General features: G+C 45.2%; 1 protein-coding gene across 1 annotated transcript in view; it reads left to right on the top strand.

Annotated features, from left to right (window-relative positions):
* LOC308434397 (collagen alpha-4(VI) chain-like) overlaps positions 1 to 22,020 on the top strand; it is a gene marked incomplete at both ends in the record, with an annotated part of 92,816 nt that extends 70,796 nt beyond the window's left edge. Inside the window, 6 exon segments of the mRNA XM_080934674.1 lie at positions 511 to 1,025; positions 15,314 to 15,404; positions 17,512 to 18,195; positions 20,869 to 20,965; positions 21,771 to 21,966; positions 21,970 to 22,020. Of these exon segments, the coding sequence (XP_080790800.1) occupies positions 511 to 1,025; positions 15,314 to 15,404; positions 17,512 to 18,195; positions 20,869 to 20,965; positions 21,771 to 21,966; positions 21,970 to 22,020 (1,634 nt within the window).
* Positions 22,021 to 22,224: the final 204 nt, after the last annotated feature.

Raw genomic sequence — 22,224 nt, 5'->3', positions numbered from 1 at the left:
TTGAAAAGTCTTACTATTTCTCTTAGTCTGTATTATCCAGAATGTAGTAAGCCAGCTAGCTCAGTGGAAGCATGACCTTTCTTTCAGGCAGTGATATACCCAGTCAGAAATTGAGGCCCTATTATAATGGGGAAAAAGATGAACAAATAGTTGGGGCTTTTACCAGACTAGGGAGGTGTATCTAGGAGGTCATTTAAATTTTTCAAAAGAAGGTTTTTCAGAGTGGATATGGTTTGAAACTCCCAATACTTAGAAGACTGAGGCAAGAGGATTTTAAATTCAAGGTCAGCTTCAGTGACACAGAAGCTGTCAAACCAAAAAAGTGTATTTTAAATTGAAATGCAAATTGCCCATATATCTATATCTATATCTATATCTATATCTATATCTATATCTATATCTATATAGACACTAACAGTGCCTTTTCCCTTTCAGCTTGCTCAAAAGGTAAATATTGCTCATTGTTTACACAAGCCCTTGCCTGTCTAGCTGCAGCTCAGACATCTCAAGCCTGTATATCTCTTTGTCAAGATGTCTCCAGGTGCCCAGTATTCCCAACGGAGGTGGTCTTTGCCTTGGACATGTCCAACGATGTCTCCCAGTCAGACTTTGAGAGGATGAGAAACATTGTATTATCTCTGTTGATGAAGCTGGAAATGAGCGAGAGCAACTGTCCCACAGGTGCCCGAGTAGCCATTGTTTCCTACAACACAAGGACAGATTATCTAGTGCGCTTGTCAGACCCTCAGGGGAAAGCTTCCCTTCTACAGGCCATCAGGAAAATCCCCCTGGAACGATCATCTGGGTCCCGGAACCTTGGGGCCACCATGAGGTTTGTGGCTAGACATGTATTCAAACGTGTACGTTCAGGCCTTCTGGTGAGGAAGGTAGCCGTGTTCTTCCAGGCCGGTAGGAACTATGACACGACCTCTGTCAGCACAGCCATGCTGGAGCTCCATGCAGCTGACACTGTTACAGCAATTGTGACCTTCACAGAGGAGCACAACCTCCCAGACACCCTGCTGGTATGTAAAATGTGGGAAGGGCTGATGGGAGGAAGTGCAAGGGCTGATGGGAGGTGCAAGGGCTGATGGGAGGTGGTGCAAGGGCTGATGGGAGGAGGTACAATGAATGATGGGAAGAGGTTCTGGAATTGTCTGGTTTTTATTCCTCTACCAGGGATGACATGAACAGTGAGAGTGGTTTAGGAGAAGAATTCTCCAGAAATTTCTGAATATGGGAGAGGTGAGGGGGGTCTCAGTATGGACACTCTTGACAGAGCTACTAGAGACTAACGGGGTCTTAGGAAGCACACAAACTATGTTAAGGGCCTCACAGATGTTATTGCGTATATTGTCCCCAAAGCAATATTAGTTAGGTCTTGGTTCTCTCTACTTCAAGAACGTGAAAATCAAGGCTTAGAGAAGGTAAGGATATTTTTGAGGGTCAAGTTACTAGTTAGTGGCAGACTACAATCTGCATCAAGGTTGTTCATTACAATATGCTAAACTAACACCTGTGGCATTCTTCCTCCTCTTCCTCCCTCCTCGTATCTGTACATAACTGTATGTGCCCATTTAACAACATGAGAAAATGCTGTGCTTTTGAAGCACACACAGGAATGGATTGTGTGATACACACTCACATACATATATACATAGGCATACATGAGCCAGAGCTCAACCTTGGCTGTCATTCCTCAGGAGCTGATTACCTTGTGATTTGAAACAGGGTCTCTCACTGCCCTGGAGTTTGCTCAGTCGGCTAGGCTGGCTGGCCAGCAAGCCCCAGTATTCTCCTGGCTCCATTTCTACAGTGCTAGGATTACAGGTTTGTGCTGTATCTGGATTTTTTGCTGACCGAGCAAGCCCAGATGGATTCTTACGTATTTTACTCCTCTGTGACCAGGATGTGACTTAAGATTCAGAGTACCTTTGGCATTTATCAGTTCTTTCCCCTTTCCTTACCAAGCCATACAGCCCAAGGTAACTACCCCTCTGACTTAGGTCACAAGCAGTTAACTGTTGCACATTCTGAGTCTTGAAATAAATGGAACCACCCATTATCTTGTCTTTTGTATCTGACTTCTTCCAGTCAACATGTCTAGTCTTGCTCATCCATGTTGTGTGCATGGGCAAGTTGTTCCTTGTGACAGTATGGTGTGTCAGTATGTGTAGAAACTAGCAGTTGTCCAGATGTCTAGTCTCTAAAGTTTTCTCTCCTAACTAAAACCTATGCAATACCTGCTCACAGAATTTCTGGGACAGTTTGTCAAACTGAACGTTGATTTTCTTCCACCGTTGTGTGAATGCTGCTAGATTTAGCCACTTGACATTACCGACACTTGAACATTTCTGACCGGGAAAAATGGAAATGTCACATGGTTCTCCTTAATAACTCATGGATTCAGCTGCGCCAGACCACTTCATTTTCTCTTGAGATAGAGTTGTGCGGCAGGACTGTGAGGTGAGAAATTTGGTTGACACACAATGTGTGTGTCTAAGAATCAATGGGTAAGCTTGTGACAGCAAGCAAACTGCCAGAAAGGATGGGCAACCATCTCAGGCTGAGAAACAAAGAGAAAATGAAGAAATGGAGTTCTTTCTTGTCCTGGCTGCATCCTTCTGGCCTAGCAGGATGTCTGGCCAGGGCAGGTTCCTGGGGGAAGTTCTCAGTAATTTTCAGAATGCTTTGATAAAGGCAGAGTATAAAGCTAGCCACTTGAGTTAGAGATGCAATGTTTCTTTTTTCTACTTTCATAGATGACGAGGTGCTTATAGGTGCTCTCATAACAGTTGAACTGTATGGGTCCCATTTTTCTTGGCTCAGAAATGAAGGATTTATCTCAGTTACTAGGGTAGTTGCCTAGCATGTGTGAAGTTCTGGGTTTGATCCTAGCCCCACACAAACTGAGGAAAGAGGCATATGCCTGTAATCCTATCACTTGGGATGTAGAGGCAGGGGAATCAGAAATTTATAGTCACTGTTGTCTACATAGTAAGTTCAAGACTAACCTGGGCTGTGCAAGGCACTGTCTCCAAAAAAGCAAACCAAACTAAACTAAAAAAACAAGCTACCCAAACAACAAAAGGCACAGAGAGGGGTTTGTGCTGCAGTGTTAAGTAGGCTTCTATCCAGGTATAACTATGAACACATGTATTTTTCAGGAAGGTCAGCCCCTGACATTTAGAGAGTGACACTGTGTGCAGTCACACACCCCTGAATGCATCCCTGTGCTGCTCTCTAATGGGCTGCTGGACAGCTAGTGTTAGCTTCTGATTTGTAGGTACATCCTTAGTCATGGCCTGCACGCCCTCTTCGTGGTGGGCGGGCTTCAGAGTGAAAGCACGAAACACTCTGTGAGGGGAAGTTGCCGGCCTGAATGTACTTGACACTCTGTAGTTTCGCATTTAGCCGCCCTTCTCTCCATCCTGTGGACACGCTCTTGCCCCAGGCTTCGGGGGAGACAGCTCGGCATTTTGAAAATTTAATGGTTTAGAAAGGATGTTAAATGGTGCTTGTCAGTTCAGATGTAACGGTGACCTTGCTACTGGTGACACTGGCAAGGAGAGAAGTTGTCAAATTGACAACCGCCTCTTCAGGCCTTCTTGGCTCTTGTTCTTCAGTGGGCCTACAGCAGCCTTCCCTGTTCTTTATTCTTTACATGAGGGCAATCTAGTGAAGGCTGTGGGGTTATCGTCTCAATTCATTGCCCAAAGGCTCACTGATGTGTGTAAGGCTTTTGTCTTTCATCTCTGTGTTACTGTAATTTTCAGAACAACCCATACATACTTCTTCTGGGCAAATGGTGTTGAAAAGATTACACAAACAGATAGCCTACCTTTTTAGTTCATCGAAACACACTTGGAGAGCACCGTGCTTATTGGGAAAGCTTTTTGTTTTGTTTGTTTTGTTATCCAAGGAATTGTTTCAGCCCTAAATAAAATGGCATTATTGCACTCGGACTCCCTGTGCCTGATCCCTTCATTACTGAGGTCTTATGCCTCTAAACGAAAGCCTTCATTAGATCATCTTTTTAAAGCAAAGGAGCGGAGCGTTAGAGAGACAGTGCAGCCTGTGTGCTAGGCTTTGGATTTCATTTTTCTTTCTAAAAAGCCTCGCACAGATTTCCTCGAAACAACACCTAGGAAGAGAGCTCACGTTTATTGATCCAGCCACCTTTCTAAGCCTTTATCGATTAACTTAATCCTCGGAACCCAATGAGACAGGCAGCATGATGAGCCTTCTTCAGACAGTGACTGAGACCCAGCAGTTAAGTGGATGCTCAAGGTCTGGAGCTTTTACGAGCCCCAAGGCTCTAAATTCAAAAGTTAAAAGCAGTAAAACAGGGACCTTCCAAGTTCTAAGTCCTTTCTCTCTATTAGGGCATTTTATTTTTATAGTTACATTAGGAGATTATGTCTACAAACTGGTTTACTTTTACTCCTTAGCAAATCCGAAGACTGGGAAGCCGGCTGTCACAGAAGTCCTCTCCCTTCACACACTGTCAGCTTTAGAAGATAAAGAAATCGGGATGTGTGTGTGTGTGTGTGTGTGTGTGTGTGTGTGTGTGTGTGTGTGAGAGAGAGAGAGAGAGAGAGAGAGAGAGAGAGAGAGAGAGAGAGAGTCACATAAAGATATTCTTTGTGTGTGTGTGCATGTGGAGGCCAGCAGTCAACTGTGAATATTCATGCAGAGCTGTTCACCTTGGTTTTGCCCATATGGTCTCTCACTGCAAACTGAAGCTCTTCTATTGGGCTAAGTTGGCTGGCTGAGGAGTCCGAGGGGTTACAGATTCACCCCCATATCACCATGCCCAGCCTTTTACAATGGGTGTTGGGGATCAGACATTCCCAAGCCTGTGTGGCCAGTACTGTAACAACTGAGCTATGTCCTCAGCTCTAGATACTACTTTTAAATTCTCTACTCTTTTTGAGGACCCCCTGCCTTGGGAATGGTGGCTCTCATGGCCACGGTCGGCTGGATCTTCCCATATCCAGGAATTTAGTTAAGATGTTTCTCCCACAGACATGCCAGTAGACCAACTCAGCCCAGCAGATTCTGCATTGGGGACTCTCTTCTGAGGTGATTATAGTCTGTGTAAGTGTTATGGTTTGCATATGCTTGGCCCAGGGAGTGGCACTAGTAGAAGGTGTGGCCTTGTTGGAGGAAGTATGTCACTCTGGGGGTGGGCTTGGAGACCCAAGGATGCTGCCTGAGGATGCTGAGTCTGTTCCTGGCTTCCTTTGGATGAAGATGTAGAACTCTCAGCTTCTCCAGTACCAAGCCTGCCTGGATGCTGCCATGCTCTCACCTTGATGATAATTGACTGAACCTCTGAACCTGTAAGCCAGCCTCAATTAAATGTTGTTATTTATAAGACTTGCCTTGGTCATGGTGTCTGTTTATAGCAATTAAACCCTAACTAAGACAGAAGCTGGTACCAGGGACCAACTGGCTGTGATAGGCCTGACCATGATTTTGTTTGAAAGAATGTGGATTTTGGGACTTTGGATTTGGAAAGTTGTAGAAGGCTTTAAATGGGGCTATGGGTGATCTTAGTAAGAATATGGAAGACTTTGCTACTGAGAGTGATTTGGAATGTGCTGACCTGGATCAAGCTGTTTCAGTGGAGAATTTCAGTATGTGGCCAATAGACTGTTTTTGTAGTATTTTGGTGAAGAACATGGCTGCTTTTTGCCCTTGTTCAAAGAGTCTTCATGAGTTTAAGATGAAGAGATTTAGATTAATTGCTTTGAAAAAGAAAGTCTCAAAACAGCCTGGTGTAAATTCTGCTGTGTGGTTACTATAGCTCACCCTTATGAAGAGGATTTTAATGAAAAGGAGCAAGTTGAGAAAGGAAAGATACAAAATATATGGTTCCAGTATTAAAGGGACACCAGGAAGTAAAATGGAGCTAAATTCTGTGTTCAAGAATTTTAAATTGAATTAAGGAAGTAAGGACCTTGGGGCAAGATCCCACCCAGCTAAATTAGCTCCAGGCGACTTAGTGCAAACCTTTAATCATGGGAGTCAAAGATGAGCAGAATCTCTAAATTCAAGGGCAGCCTAGAACAGAGCAAGTTCTAGGTGAAGAAAAGTTTAAATCCAGGTGTGGTGGTACATACCTTTAATCCCAGGAGACTGGCATACAGATCTCTAAAATCAAGGTCAATCTACAGAGAAAGACCCAGGACATCCAAGTTTAGGTAGTGAAGGAGTTAGAAAAGAGGAATCTAGTGATAATGTAATAGAACGGGGGGGGGGGGTGGGGGGGCATGTTCCAGCTCCTGCAAGCAGCAGAACTTCGGCCATGTGGCTCTGGCCTTATATTTACGAGAAGAAGACCACTGTGACAATTGATGCTGGTCAGCTGGAGCTAAGAAATTAGTGGTGATTAAGAAGAGACCAGCATCACTGAGGTGAAGTTTTCTGGGAAATGTTTTCTGAGAGGACCAAAAAAGCAGTGTTCCAGAGATAGCCAAGGTTGTACCTCATGCTACAGCTGTACTTGGTAATGAGAAAGAATCACCCAGATGGTACTGGTTTTGAAGGCATGAAGACATCATGGAGAACAGCTGAAGCTTGGCACTATGAGAGGCCATGGAAGGCCATTGGTGAAAGTGTAGCCTTAGTTGTTGACAATCCAGAATTGAAGGGGTTATGCCAAAGATATAAGGCTTGACACCATGAAGGGAGCCTATGACAGGCTATTGGTGAAGCCTAGTTGCAATGGAAGACCTCAGTATATTTGAGATGCCAGTACCATGGGATCATCACCAAGAACAACAGCAAGGTGTAGTGGATCAATGTGAGCTTGAAGTGCTACCTTGGGCAGAGCTGGAGAAGTGAAGCCAGCCCTTGGATGAACCAGAAGGTCATGTGTAAATTCCAGACATTGAAACAAAAAGCTATAACATTGAAGCTGCCTTGGGGACTCAAAGATGTTAAAGATTCCAGAGCAGCGGGAAACCTACCAAGGAAAGCTGCTAACGGGGAATGGAACCAGTCCAGGAGAAAGAAGTTTGTTGCCGTCAACAAAGATGAAAAAGGAGTTGAAAATTTGAAGACTGCTTTGACATCAGGCATGGAGATGGCAGAATTTGGAGTTTGCCTAGCTAGTTGCCTGACTTAATTCAAGGATTACAGTTATTTGATTGGATGGATCTCAGAAGAGACTTTGAACTTTGGGCTTTTAACGTTGTTGATACTGCTACAGACTATGGGGACTTTGGAAGTTGGACTAAATGTACTTTTTATTATGCTATGTTTAGGTATGGCCCCCATAGACTCATGTGTTTGAAAAGCCTATGGGTACCACGGAGTGGAATGTTATGGTTTGCATATGCTTGGCCCAGGAAGTGGCACTAGTAGAAGGTGTGGCTTTGTTGGAGGAAGTGTGTCACTCTGGGGGTGGGCTTGGAATCCTAACTAAGACAGTAAGGTTGCTAAATAAATCTAACCATCTCAAGGACTGTCTAACCCTCACAACTATTCCACCTGTTACAAATTATACCCTACATTGCCCAGATGAAGTGGACAAAGGCAAGAGGGAGAAATGCTGTGTTCTAAACTACTCAGTTCAGGACTTTGCATCCTGATATGGTAAGTTCCAAGTCCCTCTTTCTCACTGTATATGCACTGTCTTAGTTAGGGTTTCACTGCTGTGAACAGACACCATGACCAAGGCAAGTCTTATAAAGGACAATATTTAATTTGGGTTGGCTTACAGGTTTATAGGTTCAGTCCATTGTCATCAAGGCAGGAACATAGCAGCATCCAGGCAGGGATGGTGCAGGAGGAGCTGAGAGTTCTACATCTTCATCTGAAGGCTGCTAGCAGAAGACTGGCTTCCAGGCAGCTAGGAAGAGGGTCAAGCCCAAACCCATTGGACACACTTCCTCTATCACACCAACTCTGATAAGGCTACACCTCCAAATAGTGCCACTCACTGGGCCGAGCATATACAAACCATCATATACACTCTTTCCCAAGTTCTGACTCCTAGTGTTCCTGGGGAGCACAGGGTGTGGGTTGCTTGTCTGACTTTGGTGGCACTATGATAGTTTAGAGGAGCCAAAGCTCTACCCAAACTTCTTGGGCCAGCCACAGGTTAGATGGCAGCTTTCTCCTTTCCTCCTCTGGCCTCTTAACACCCTCACTCCCACAGTTGTTTCTTTCTTTCTTTTTCTTTCTTTCTTTCTTTCTTTCTTTCTTTCTTTCTTTCTTTCTTTCTTTCTTTCTTTCTTCTTCTTCTTCTTCTTCTTCTTCTTCTTCTTCTTCTTCTTCTTCTTCTTCTTCTTCTTCTTCTTCTTCTTCTTCTTCTTCTTCCTCCTCCTCCTCCTCCTCCTCCTCCTCCTTTTTCCTCCTCCTCCTCCTTTTCCTCCTCCTCTTCCCTCCTCCTCCTCCTCCTCCTTTTCCTCCTCCTCTTCCTCCTCCTCCTCCTTTTCCTCCTCCTCTTCTTCCTCCTCCTCCTCCTCCTCCTCCTCTTCCTCCTCCTCCTCCTTTTCCTCCTCCTCTTCTTCCTCCTCCTCCTCCTCCTCCTCCTCCTCCTCTTCCTCCTCCTCCTCCTCCTCCTTTTCCTCCTCCTCTTCCTCCTCCTCCTCCTCCTCCTCTTCCTCTTCCTCCTCCTCCTCCTTTTCTTCCTCCTCTTCCTCCTCCTCCTCTTCCTCCTCTTTCTCCTCCTCCTCCTCCTCTTCCTCCTCCTCCTCCTCCTTTTCCTCCTCCTCTTCCTCCTCCTCCTCTTCCTCCTCTTCCTCCTCCTCCTCCTCCTCCTCTTCCTCTTCCTCCTCCTCCTCCTTTTCCTCCTCCTCTTCCTCCTCCTCCTCCTCTTCCTCTTCCTCCTCCTCCTCCTTTTCCTCCTCCTCTTCCTCCTCCTCCTCCTCCTCCTCTTCCTCTTCCTCCTCCTCCTCCTTTTCCTCCTCCTCTTCCTCCTCCTCCTCTTCCTCCTCTTCCTCATCCTCCTCCTCCTCCTCCTCCTCTTCCTCCTCTTTCTCCTCCTCCTCTTCCTCCTCCTCCCCTTCCTCCTCCTCCTTCTCTGAGCCCTTATCCCAACTCAGTGCCAGAGAGTTTGTAAACTCCTCAGAGTCTAGTCAGCTCCAACTCTCTTCAAGCTAAACCCTCCTCCCGAGAACTTGCTTCCACCCTTCCCGTCTGTTTTCAGCATTCTTGGGCCAAGAGCCTCCCCCCACTCAGTCCCAGGAGTGAACATTATCTTTTGGCCACTGGCAGCTGAGCACAACAGCTGAAGCCTTAAGTTAAAGCCTGTGAGTGTCTAGGGAAGGTCTTTAGTGGGGGGGGAGGATGCGGTGAGGTTTGAGTGTCATTCTTGAGTCGGTCTGCCAGCAAAGAATGTCCGTGCAAACTCATGGGTATGTGTATTCTTTCCCGGTCTTTACCACTAAAGTGGGATAGAAGGACAGGAAACATTCGAGGTGACATGAAAATAGAAAGGACCCCTCAGCCGAGTAAGTGTCAGGAAACTTCAACACAACTGGTCAAACTGCAAGTGCCTACAGAAATTGTGTGTTTCCTTAAACCAAGACATCTCAAATGAGGGCATCATAATGAATAAACTATGCCTATTTGGGGTCAGAATGTTTGTAAACATCCCTCTCTCAGCGTTTATCCCTAAATCTCTCCTCTCTCTCTCTCTCTCTCTCTCTCTCTCTCTCTCTCTCTCTCTCTCTCTCTCTCTCTCTCTGGTATATGTATGTATGTATAGTATAATGTATAGTATAGTATATGCCTGTAGCCAGACTTTGGCTACTTTGCATTTTTCTTTCTTCCACCCTTTCAACTCCCTAACACTCGATGGAGAAAAAAAGGGAAAGAGGGTATCATTATCCTTAGATTACTTCCTGCTGATTTGGGGTGCCAAGTTCCTTGTGGCAAGTTTGAATGACGGCATCAGGAGATCTAATTTCTTCTTCTTCTTTTTTTTTTTTTAAACAACTTTATTTTACAAAACAAAGATAAATGTACAGATTTTAAACATTTTTGCTTAAAATTATACATTTTTTGTCAGTACCTTTTTTCAGATTTTAACATAATTTTTATATAAAACTATATGAATATATTTTTTAGTCAGTACTTGATTTTTTTCAAGGTTTGATTGTATGCCTTGAAAACTTAATAGTTACAATGAGCTAAAGTACACGTAAAACAAAATGTAACATGGAAATAGTTAAAGTTTTCTTGTTTTGTAAATATTTTTTTTGTTTTGTTTTCTTTATTTCTTGGACTTCATACAGTCTGTGAGTTGTTTCTGGGGGAGTGCAAGCCTCTGGGGTTAGCCTCCCACTATCAGTGACTGCATATTATGTCTGTTCTTTTGTGACTCAGGATGATCTTCTCTAGATGCAGCCATTTTCTTAAGAATTTGGTTAAGTCATTGTTGCTGGTGGCTGAGTAGTATTCCATTGTGTATATGTACCACAATTTTTGTATCCATTCATCTTCTGAAGGACATCTGGGTTCCTTCCAGCTTCTGGCTATTATAAATAGAGCCGCTATGAACATTGTGGTGCATGTATCTTTGTTGTGTATTAAAGTGTCTCTGGGGTATATGACCAGAAGTGGAATAGCTGGGTCTTCAGGTAGTACTATATCCAATTTTCTGAGGTGTCGCCAGACAGATTTCCAGAGTGGTTGTATTAGCTTGCAACCCCACCAACAGTGGAGAAGTGTTCCTCTTTCTCCGCAGCCTCGCCAGCATCTGCTGTCATCTGAGTTTTGGATCTTGGCCAATCTGACTGGTGTGAGGTGGAATCTCAGGATTGTTTTGATTTGCATTTCCCTGATGGCTAAGGATGTGGAGCACTTCCTCAGATGTTTCTCGGCCATTTGGTGTTCCTCAACTGAAAACGTTTTGTTTAGCTCTAATTTCTTCTTAGTTTTTCTTTGTACACAACTACTTAATAAGCCACAACCAACAACTACCAACCAGTAACCCACACCTCTCAGGGTTATATCCCCTCTGAAGAGGTCCCAGAATTTCAAACATTGCACAATCACAGAAACTGTCTGCAGCTGGCAAAATCATACCCCTGCTAGAGCACCAGGTAAATCATAGTCAGCTGCCCTGGACAGTGTGAAGCAGCCCTGTATCCCATGCCTGGGATTAAAATGAGAACCTAGTCTTATAATATTTCTGTGTTTTTAAGGAAACCAAAATTCTCACTACATATGGCCCATGTGGGTGAGAACACTGACAGAGAAGACATTTAGTGTCCTACTCTGTCACTCTCCTTCTTATTCCTTTGAGACAGGTTCTCTCTTGGAACCTGGAGGTAGCTGGCAACTAGCAAGCTTGAGAGATCCTCTTATCTCCAGCCTATCACAACACTGGGGGAACAGGAGTGTGTTGTGTGGCTACCCTGACCTTTTTATTTTTCATGCTTCTTGGGGATTTGAACTCATATCCTTATGCTGGAACAGCAAGGACTCTTACCTATTGATTCATCTTTCAAGCCCCTTATTCGTAAACTGTATATTTCACCTCATAAAACTACATTACAATTTCATTCACAAAAGGAAATTCTTTGTGTGTGTACACATATGTGTCTGTTGTGTACATGCAGGTTCGTGTGTGTGAAGGTGGCCTGTGGTGGTCAGAGGACAACCTTGGCTGTTCCTCGGGTGTCACCTTTTCTTGTGAGACAGGGTCTCTCATAAGCTTGGAATTTGACAAATTAAGTTACCCTATCTGACTGTTGAGCCCCAGGAATCTGTCTGTCCCTGGCTCCCAGTGCTGAGATTATAAGTGTGGGTCAACTATATCTTTTTTCCCTCCCACGGGTTCTGGGGAATCAGACTCTGTCTCCATGCTTACAGGGAAAACACATTATGACTGAGCTACCCCCCCCCAGCCCACATTAGGAAAGTCTCCATGGTAAGAAAAATAAGTACACAAGCTTAAACAGACTCCAATTTCACTTAAAATTTAAGATTTGTTTACACTCAAGTCTTAGCCAGAACTCTGAGGAAGGATCATTTGGCTTAACCTTTAATTCTTGTTGATTACATCCTTGGAGGGAGTGTAGACAGTTCTCTGAGGGTAAAGATAGAAAAGCAGTTCTCTCTCTCAAGAGGCCCACACCCATACCTTGGGGACTATGCCTATCGCTTTCCTGTATTCTGTATAAATGCTTAATCATCAACGGTGCCACGTTCTAATATGTCCTGAAATCCTTTTCTGTGGCAGAGTCAGGAATCCCAATTTACCCTGACCCCTGTGCCTCCCCATTGCTGCAAACACCACTGGCTGTTTAGGAATGGACTTCAAAGGTGCAGATTCTAATGACAGTTGGTTTCAGCCTTTGAGGTCCTTTGTCTTCCCTGCTCTGATGTGGATGTGACTCTCGGTAGGAAGCAAGAGGGTCAGTGTTCTCTCTTTACACCAGTGACAATCTCACTTTCTCTGCTTGAGTTTTCTCAGGAAACCTTTTTTTCTCTTTTTACTGACAATGGTTGTGCTGGCAAGCCTAAAGTCAAAATCATGGAAAGTTATTAATAAAACCCCTTATAAATGCATCTGTCCCAAGTCATAGCTTCCATGTGGCTTCCTGCTGTGTTTTGTTCTTTGTTACTACAATTATTTTGCAAGGACAGTACAGGCGTTAAATGGGATCCTAAAATTATTGTTCCCAAGAAAAGTTAAAACCTGGAGGTTGTGTAGTCCAGTTTTGATTGAATTTGGCAACTTTCCAGTGGTCTGAACAAAACATGGAGACATTATAGGTTCTGAGATGCAGAAGGTCTTTTTAAAAAAGATTTATTTATTATATATAAGTATGCTGTAGCTGTCTTCAGACACACCAGAAGAGGGCATCAGATCTCATTACAGATGGTTGTGAGCCACCATGTGGTTGCTGGGATTTGAACTCAGGACCTCCGGAAGAGCAGTCAGTGCTCTTAACCACTGAGCCATCTCTCCAGCCCCAGAAGGTCTTATATATTGTCCTGAGGGACCTTGGACACTGATGACAGTAACTTAGGACCAGGTTATTCTGCACAGAACCCAGATGTACCTACTTCCATCCTAAAACTGTGTTCTCTTGGAAACTGAAGGCAGACACACCTTTCTGTGGCTGCATTGCCACATCAGGCAGATCAAGGATTATAACCCAGATTCCCTATAATTCAAACTCCTAGAACTTTCCCCTGGAGCCATCTCTAAGATAGAGGAGCATGAATTTGTACAGATGTAGGGTGAATGTCTACGTTTGTCTGAAGTACTTTAAAACTTCACTTAAAGTTTGTATTTTATATATAGCTTCAGCCACACTTTCTACGATTTGAAAATAGTTGTATACCAATTTAACATATCCCTACAAGGCTTTGATAAAGCTCTTAGGGTTATCCCAGCTTCTCATTTCTCCTGGCTCCAGAAGCTTCCAAGTCTCCTTCTGTGACTTCCAGTAAAATGACATCATGTCATATTCCTGTTTACACTGGCTTAATCTGGAGTGATAAACTGGGTATATTTGGCTAATTCATGCTTGGGTCTGTTGGCCATTTGGAGGAGATCTGAGTGGTGAATGTCAGCAGCTCTGAACTGAGAACACTGTGTGTTAGTGTCTCCCATGGGTTGTCAGGGAGGCCCACGGCTCAGATGTACGGAGAAGGGGCTCACTGGGCATTGTCTAGTGCACAGGAAATGGACCAGTGAGCACGGTCCAGCTCTGAGTCTTGGTACACGCCATCTCTCACACTAGAAGGTTACCAGCACTGCTTTGCCTGTTAAACCCCCTCCTTATGTTCTGAAAAGTGCCAAATGTCATTGCCTTCACCAACCCCTTCCTTTGCAATGACTCTTCTCTTCCCGAGTTCCTAAAACACATCGTCTATCAGCATCCTTTGATCCTTAAAGATCCCCTGTCTGTTTTTCCACAAGTGAAGGCATGGCCCTGTCACCTTTCTGTCCTCTACATGGCTTGCAAGGACTTTTAGGTAGTAGCTACTGATCAGCCTGGGTTTTATGCCAACTTAATGCCCTTTTTGTGCCATAAAGAATGAGAGAGGAGGTAACTTTGCTTCTCTTCTTAGATTCTCATCTTTTTGTTTTGGTCTCTGTGTTGCATTAATATAAATAAATGTCAGTTCTTCTTCATCTTTCTTTCCTCATCAGGATGTTTCCTTCCAGTGAGCCTGCTTTGAAAGGCAGTGACAGAGGTCTGTTGGCACATCAAGTAGAGAGAACAGTGACCTCTGTAGAATCTATGGTACAGAAAGTTCTTTGTCTTCCTCAGAGCTAGCAGGACATCTTCATGGCCTGGCCACCTTACTGCCTAGCAGAATGCTGAGACTTGGCTTGTTTCTGGACATGAGCATAAAGGGGGAGGAGCAGACCCTCAGTGGGGCTCCATCTTTCATGCGTTGACAGAGTGGATTAAAAAAGGTGGATGTGGATAAGCTCAGACCCCTGCAGGTTGCAGACCCCATCTCAGTGTTTGAGAGGAAGGATTGGAGAACATTTCTAGTTTTCATCATGAGGTAGAAGTCTCAGGAACGGTGTTGGTCAGGCCTGGGTAACTGTGGGACCATTCATCCCCAGCCGGAAAGCCACGATGTGAACATAGTCCTGTAAGATTTTGGGGGCAGGGCATGTTCTACTATATATAGCTGCTTCAGGACCCTTGCTTTTCCTAGCAGTGGCTTCATTATACTTTAGGGGATCAAACCCTTCTCTACTCCATCCTTTAAATCTGGCTGGCAGAGGTAGGAGAGGGAGCAAGGAACTAGAATGCATGCCTTGGAATGACATGAATCACTTTTACCTAAATCCCATTAGCCAGGCCACAGTAATTTGTAGGAACTCATTGCAAAGGAGGTTGGGAAATGTAGTCTGGCTGTGCTTCTAAAAAGAAGGCACCTCAGAGGTGTTCTAGGGACTTTGATGGACTTGCTGTTCACAATGGACTTATTCACATTTTGCTTTTAATCCTTCCTGTTAGTTATACTAATGATCAGAGAGATTAACAGATTTCCCCATTTGGTCAAATCTCCTCTGCTGCTTCTTCATTCTTACCTGCTGGCTCTATCATGCCCAGGCTGTGATCACCAGGGATATTCTCAGGTGCTTCCTTCATGGTGTCTACCTTTTTTTCTTTGAATAGTACAGGACTTCCTCCTTAGTACATAGTGTGTGTCCCCTTAGAGCTAGGATCCGACAAGATTCTAAATGTGTTACATAATGTCAAAATATTTCTACACATTTATTTATGTAATTGTGTATTCCCTTAAGAGCCACAAAGACAATGACTTGGGATTTAGCCCAGCTGGTCATGAATTTGTCCTGTGTTTGAACTAGGTGGGTGGACTCAGCACATTTCACTTGTTTCTGTGGGAGACTGAGCACCAGCAGGACGTGGACCGTCTGGCCAGCTGTACCCTCTGCTACGGTAAGAACTAGGGCAGTGCTTCTAATCTGACTGAGGGCTTGGGAGCAGATGAGTGCATGCCAGCCCAGGCTAGACCTGCCGTTCAGACACTATATTTGCTCGGCATGCACTGTGGGTGAGAATCTCGGAATTCTTAACTGAATGAAGATTTTCAGTTTTTCTTAGGAAGTCAGCATTATCCTGAGAGGCACACACACTGCATTCCTGGGCGACCACAGGCCAGAGGATGTATGACTCCCGATGAGTCAAGTAACTGCTGTGCCCCATAGTCACTCCTTATCCCCTTTGGCACACTCTGATACAGTCTGTTCCATTCTTCAGAGTTCCCGTATGTGCTGAGCATGAGAGTCAAATGTTAGTGTAACTTTGTGTGATGGGCGGTCACTGAGCTAAGAGCTCAGGGTCCTGGGTCCTAGATAATGGACCTACTTCTGGTTAGTGGTGAGATCCCCCCATTTATCTCTTCTGCCTCCACTACTGTATCTACCCCATGTTGCATTCTCTGCAGAAGTGCATGCATGCCTGCCTCCCTGGGAAGCATTCTCATGCAACTTCCCTGAAGTGAACCACCCACACTCACAGAGAACCCACACCAGAGTGGTTAAACTCCCGGAGTGATGTAGTCATACACTGGTAGGAGAGAGAAGGCAGATTCAGGAATGACCGTGTGTGGACCATGCTGTGGCTGAAAAGCTACATTCACACACAATATTTCACAGGGCACGTGGTGGTCTCTCCTTGAGCCCCAGTTCCTCTTCTATAGAAACCTAACTTCATGGGTGTTCCTCGAGGTCTTACTGTGCATTGGGCTCTGTTCTAAGCAATACATATACAAACTCAGTTTTTTTTAAAAACGTAAACACCAAAACCAATGGCAGTTTTACTATTTGTAACTTAAATGTATGTGTGTCCTAGAGGTCAGTGGTGTGTCAGGGTTTCCTGGAGCTGGAGTGACAGGTGGTTGTGAGCCACTGCATGTGGGTACTGGGAATAGGACATGAAGGTGGTATGGGTCCTAACCACTGAGCAGTTTCTCCAGCCCCTGGACCATTTGATAACTACACAGTAAGGATAAATGCATATAATACTGACCTTCTGCCCCAACTCTAATACTCGATTCTTTGCCTTTGTGCATAACAGGAGGAAATGTAAATGTTCATTTCCATAGAGGTTATGAAAATAAAGATGTCACCCCCCCCCCCCCCGTCTACTCTATAGATCCCCTGTAGGACCTGTGGTTCCAAGTTAAGAACACCAGCTGACCACTAGTTCTTAATGAAAGGGGTTATGTCATGGGTGGGTTCCTAAAACATTGTCAGAAAGCCTGAGTGTACTTCTGTGGCAAAACTCCAAGCTCTGACTCAGCTTTCCCAAACCAGAATCCATTTTTTTTTTTTAAAAGGGAGAGGAAAAGAGGGAAAAGATTTTATATGTTCGTAAAGTCGAACCAGCCTAAGAACTCTGCTCTCCTGACCAGGAACCCACTTTAGAACCACCAACATTGCTTTTATAAAAATATAAGCGTAAAATGTCAGTAGAGTTATTATCTGTTTTCAGAGCTCACTGTCGGCTCTAGCAGTCAACGTGTGGCTTCTCAAATGGAAGGGTTGGTCTCGTGAGTGGGATCCTAAAACCCTGCTAGAATGCCTGAGGGTGTGCGTGTGCATGTAAACTTACATACCTACTTACACAGTTCATCTCTAGGCCCTTTTTATGGAGAGGAAGCAATAAGTAATGAACCAGAGATTAGGAATTTAGAAGACCTATCAGGCATGTCCAACCTGGCCCCGCGGGCACCATGTATTTCAGGATAGCTACAGTTGTGCACTTGAAGACCCCGATCTGCTTTTGCAGTATCAATAGTCTTGGCATCCCTGCAGTACAGGAGAGCATTAGATGTGCAGTCAGCTTCAATTCTGTCTTCTGAAAAAATGGACAACTGTTTTTAAACTGTCAAATCTGTCTCAACCCATGTCTTCCGGGGCAGCACTCAAGACAGATTGACCATGAGGCGGGTAGTGCTTTCTGCACGGAAAGAAAGGTTGCCTGACTTAACTCTGCCTCTCCTCCCTTCCCTGCCCCCCCCCCCCCCGTATTTCCTTGCTAGACAAGTGCCGACCAGCCCCGGGATGCCAGCCGGATACTCCCAGGCCTCAGGAGCTGGACATGGACTTGGTATTCCTGGTGGACAGTTCCGAGGGTGTCAGCAGGGACATATACCTTGGGGCTTTGCGGCTGGTGGATTCAGTGCTCAAGGACATGGAGGTGGCTGCACAGCCTGGCACATCCTGGCATGGGGCACGCGTGGCCTTGCTGACACACACAACCCCAGGCTTTTGGCCTGATGTGGGTCAAGCCCCTGTGCTTGAGTACTTCCACCTGACCTCCCACGGCCACCGGACACAGATGCAAAGGCAGATTCGGGAGGCTGCGAGTGGCCTGCTACAGGGAGCCCCCGCCCTGGGCCACGCCCTGGAGTGGACGCTGGAAAAAGTGCTTCTGGCAGCCATATTGCCTCGGAGGTCGCGGGTCCTCTTTGCCATCGTGGCTAGTGAGACAAGCATCTGGGACAGAGAGAAACTAAGAGCTCTGTCCCAGGAGGCCAAGTGCAAGGGCATCACACTGTTTGTGCTGGCTGTGGGCCCAGGAGTGGGAGCCCAGGAGATGGCTGAGCTGGCCAGAGTGGCCAGTGCACCCTGGGAGCAGCACCTGTTACGCCTGGAGGGCGTCTCAGAGGCAGAGGTAGCCTATGCCAGCCGATTCACGAAGGCCTTCCTGAACCTTCTAAAAAGTGAGTGGCAAAGAGGGTGGGTATGGATGTGGGTGGGGGTGTAGGGGTGTGGGGTGGGTAGGGGCTGGGTTATTTTAGGTGGTGTTGGCTGCAGAAACTTACAGATATTTGCTTTTTAAAATGGTTTATTTTATCTTTTTTCAGCATTATTTTATTTGATAGTTGAAAGCTTTTATATTCATTGGTAATTTCATACAGGAAAAGAATATATTTAGGTCATATCACTCTTTCTGTTTTAACTTTTCTTGAACCCTCTTCCACATCCTCCTCCCAACTTCTTCATTTCCTCCTTCCTCCTCCCCTCCTTCATCCTCCTGCTCCCCTCCTCCTGCTTCTTCCTCCTTCTTCTTTTTCCTCCTCCTCTTTTCCTCCACCCCTCCTCCTTTTTCCACTCCCCCCTTCTTTTCCACTGAGTTCTTCTAGCGCTGTTCCTCTCTCAGAAGCAGTCACCTACATATGGCTGTGTTTCAGGATAGAGTTTCCAGCAGTCAGTCTGCTGCAAGTCCCTTGATCCGCTCTCCCCACCGGGTGCCTTGGAGGCCCCAGGCTTCCACAAAGCTTCTCAATTATTTTCAGTTATCAAAATAAGAATTTTGAGTGTGCGCGCGCGCGCGCACACACACACACACACACACACACACACACACACACACACACCATTTGAGACCTAAACTCTGCACATTAGAGGAAGCAGGCAGTAAGAGTTTTGTCTTATTATTTTAAAGTACAGGCTAAATTGGCAGCATGAGGTCAAAAGTCCTCAGAGACCTTCCAGGAAGCAAGAGTGACAGGTCAAAAGCTTGGGGTCTCCCTCTTCAGGCTGGGTAGATTACACCAATGGTGGGAATTAAAGAATGGGCTGTGTCAGTGCATCTGGTCTGGAATTCTCTCCTACATCCCTGCCCCAGCAGCCTCACCTCCCATCATACCCAGAAGAGCCTAATTCATGAGCATCCAGGACCAAAGTGTACCCCCAACATAATAGTGGCGAGTTATCGTGGGGGTGGGGTATTATCTTAGCCAAATTCAGGTGTTTGTATTGCAGTTAGCAATTAAAAATAAAACATGCTCAGCCTATGCTGTGAACTCTGGGGAATGCCTCCTTCCCATCCATGCTGGAAGACATGAGTTCCTCAGTGGGTATGACTTCCCACTGTGGGTCTCGAGGGGCATCTGCTCCTTCATGGCTCAGGAGATGAAGGGATGCTAATGGACATCTTAGATGCACTGGAGTGGTGTTTGTACCTTCCCATTTGACAGATGCTTCATCAGTGAGTTAGTTCTTGTTCTAGCTTTGTTACTCAGGAGCTGTACGACAGGAGAAGCCACAGGCTTACTTCCTCCGAACCTTAGATTCCCGGTCTTTGCAGAGAGCAATGGAGGTGGTTTATAGCTCAGTGATCTCTGAAGGAGAAGCTGAAAACCAGTCTCTTCTCCCATCTGTCTAATGTGATCTTACTTTACTTTTGAGGTTTTATTAGATTTACACTTTACATTCTGTGGTATTCTTTGAAGTCGAGATATTATTTATCTAACAGAATGTGCTTTATGTTTTTGTTTTGCTTTTAATTCAATTTTTATGGTTTTATTTGCATTTATTTTTACATTTATTTTATATTTTCCTCGAGTGCCTTTTATGAGTCTTTGATTTTTATATCAAGGTTTTTTTTTTTTTTTGTTATTCTTACTGTTCAATTTGCTTTTTTTCCCACATTTATTTTGTTTTATTTTAGATTTTGCTTTAATTTTATGACTTTTGAGTTTGATGCAGTATTTTTGGTGGTGATTTTAGTGGTATATAATTTTATTTTTTGCTCTGTTTTTTATCTCTCTCTCTCTCTCTCTCTTACACACACACACACACACACACACACACACACACACACAGTCTCTGTGTATTACTGGCTGTTCTGGAATAGACCAGACTAGCCTCGATCTCAGAGATCATCTTGCCTCTGCCTCCTGAGTGCTGGAATTAAAGGCATGCACTACCACCACCTGGCTAAAATTGATGTTTTTATTTTTTGAGAATTTCCTCCAATGTATTTTGGTCATAGGCATACACATTTCTCCCCCTAACTCCTCCCAGATCTATCCTCAGCTTTCCATCCCTTCCCAACTTCTTCATATCCTCTTTATATTTTTAATAACTACTAAGTCCGGCATGTACTGCCATATTTGTGTTCATACATATATATGTATGTATGTGTATGTTGTATATGTATATTCATGGCTGTGGGGCCGTCCACTGGAGCATGGTTGACAATCAGTGGCCGTGCCCTTAAAGAAAACTGGTTTTGTCTCCATCAGCACCAACTGTCAGCATCTCCTCAGACAGGTGTGGGCCTCTTTCCCCTCTGTGCTAGAATGTTGACTGGCTTATCCCTCTCGCAGCTTTCTGGCCAGCAACCACACCTGCCCTGAGTTCGTGAGTGTAGGGCACTACCCTGTCAGGATACACTGCTTTTCTATGCTGGTGTCCACCCCTGGCTCCCACAGTCTTTGTATCTGTTCTTTCCTGAAGTTCTCCGAGCATTGTAGGGCTCCCAGCGGAGGTGCTTAGATGTCCCATTTTGTGCTGGGCACACCTTGGACACTGTTTTCATTTTCATTATTTTTACATTCTTTATGATTTTATGTTTGATTTGATTTTAAAATATGTTTTACTTGTAGGTGGGATAAACCAGTATCCACCCCCAGAGCTCACTGAAGAGTGTGGGGGCCCAAACCGTGGGGACACCTTGCTGCAGTTCTACGCTTCTGCCAAGAGGTGAGCTCTGGGTGGGGTGGACCCAGGGCAGGGATGCTGTCTCCCTTCATGAAATCCCAGTCTTTAACTTGACCCAGACCATTTGGGAAGCACCTGGGTTTGACAACTCCAAGGGTGCTTAGTATTTCTTTTGTAATTTTTTTTTTTTTTTTTTTTTGAGAAAGGGTCTCAGGCAGCTTTGAACATATGATTCTCTTGCTTCCTGAGCGCTGGGACTATAGGTGTGGCACCACGCCCAGATCTCTTTTCTAACTATTTGGTGGTGGTGGTGGGGACCTGCCTACTTCTGCCCCCTGAGTGCTGGGACAAGTGGAGTGCATCACTGCACAGTGTTAGAAGCAACAATGGGCCTGGAGAGATGGCTGGCAGTTAGGGGACTTGCTGGGCCTGTTCTCAGCATCCATGTGTAGCTTTCAAACAGCTGTAAGTGAAGTTCCTGGGGATGCAACGCCCTCGCTGGCTTCCACAGGCACCAGGCATGCACAGGGTATACACAAATGCAGGCAAGGCAAACACTCAGGCAAACGCTCATCTAAAGCTCCCATCTCACCATAGCAACTGTCCTCCAAGCTCAGGTTTCAGAGGGGAAGCTGATGATGCTGAGTACCCAGCGCTGCCCCCGGTCCAGCCAGGGCTCAGCACAGAGCCACAGCATCTGTATCCACCAAGGGCAGAATGGCTGAGTTTGGTCCAATGACAAGGCTGTGCGAGTCTCTCGTGATCCTGGAGACTGAGCTTTGGCAGGTGTCCCACCACTGAGCTACATCCCTGGCCATGCAACATGACAAGGATTCCTTCCCTACAGGTTGTCCAAGCGCCAGTTTGGCATGTCTGCTGCCTCTGCGTATGACTCAGAAGCACTCAAGTCACCAGACATCTTTCTAGAGGGGAAGAGGGAAAGCAGGATGTCATCCATAGCTCATCAAGAAGTGCTGGGAAGCCATGAACAGGACAGAGTGGACACTGAAGATATCCATCAGGAAACACCAGCAAAAGGAAGATGATTGGGCTCCGCCCACGGTGAGACGCCACGCCATGGCTTCCTTGTTCTCTAAGTTGGATTCACGTTTGAAAATATTTATCTCTAAAGAAAATGATTCTGTGGACCTTGTCATCATGCACCTTTTTAAAGCACATTGTATTTACAAATTTATTCACTGAGCTGTAGAAGGTACTTTGAGACATCAAAAAGACTTCCCTTCCCTAGAATCCATGCCAGGCCAAATCATGTCACCATCTTTCCAGGAAGTGGTGCCAGA

The sequence above is a fragment of the Micromys minutus genome (genome assembly GCF_963924665.1).
Source record: "Micromys minutus genome assembly, chromosome: 21".
NCBI lineage: Eukaryota > Metazoa > Chordata > Mammalia > Rodentia > Muridae > Micromys > Micromys minutus.
Note: the sequence above shows the minus strand (reverse complement) of the source record. Positions and strands in the feature narration are given on the sequence as shown.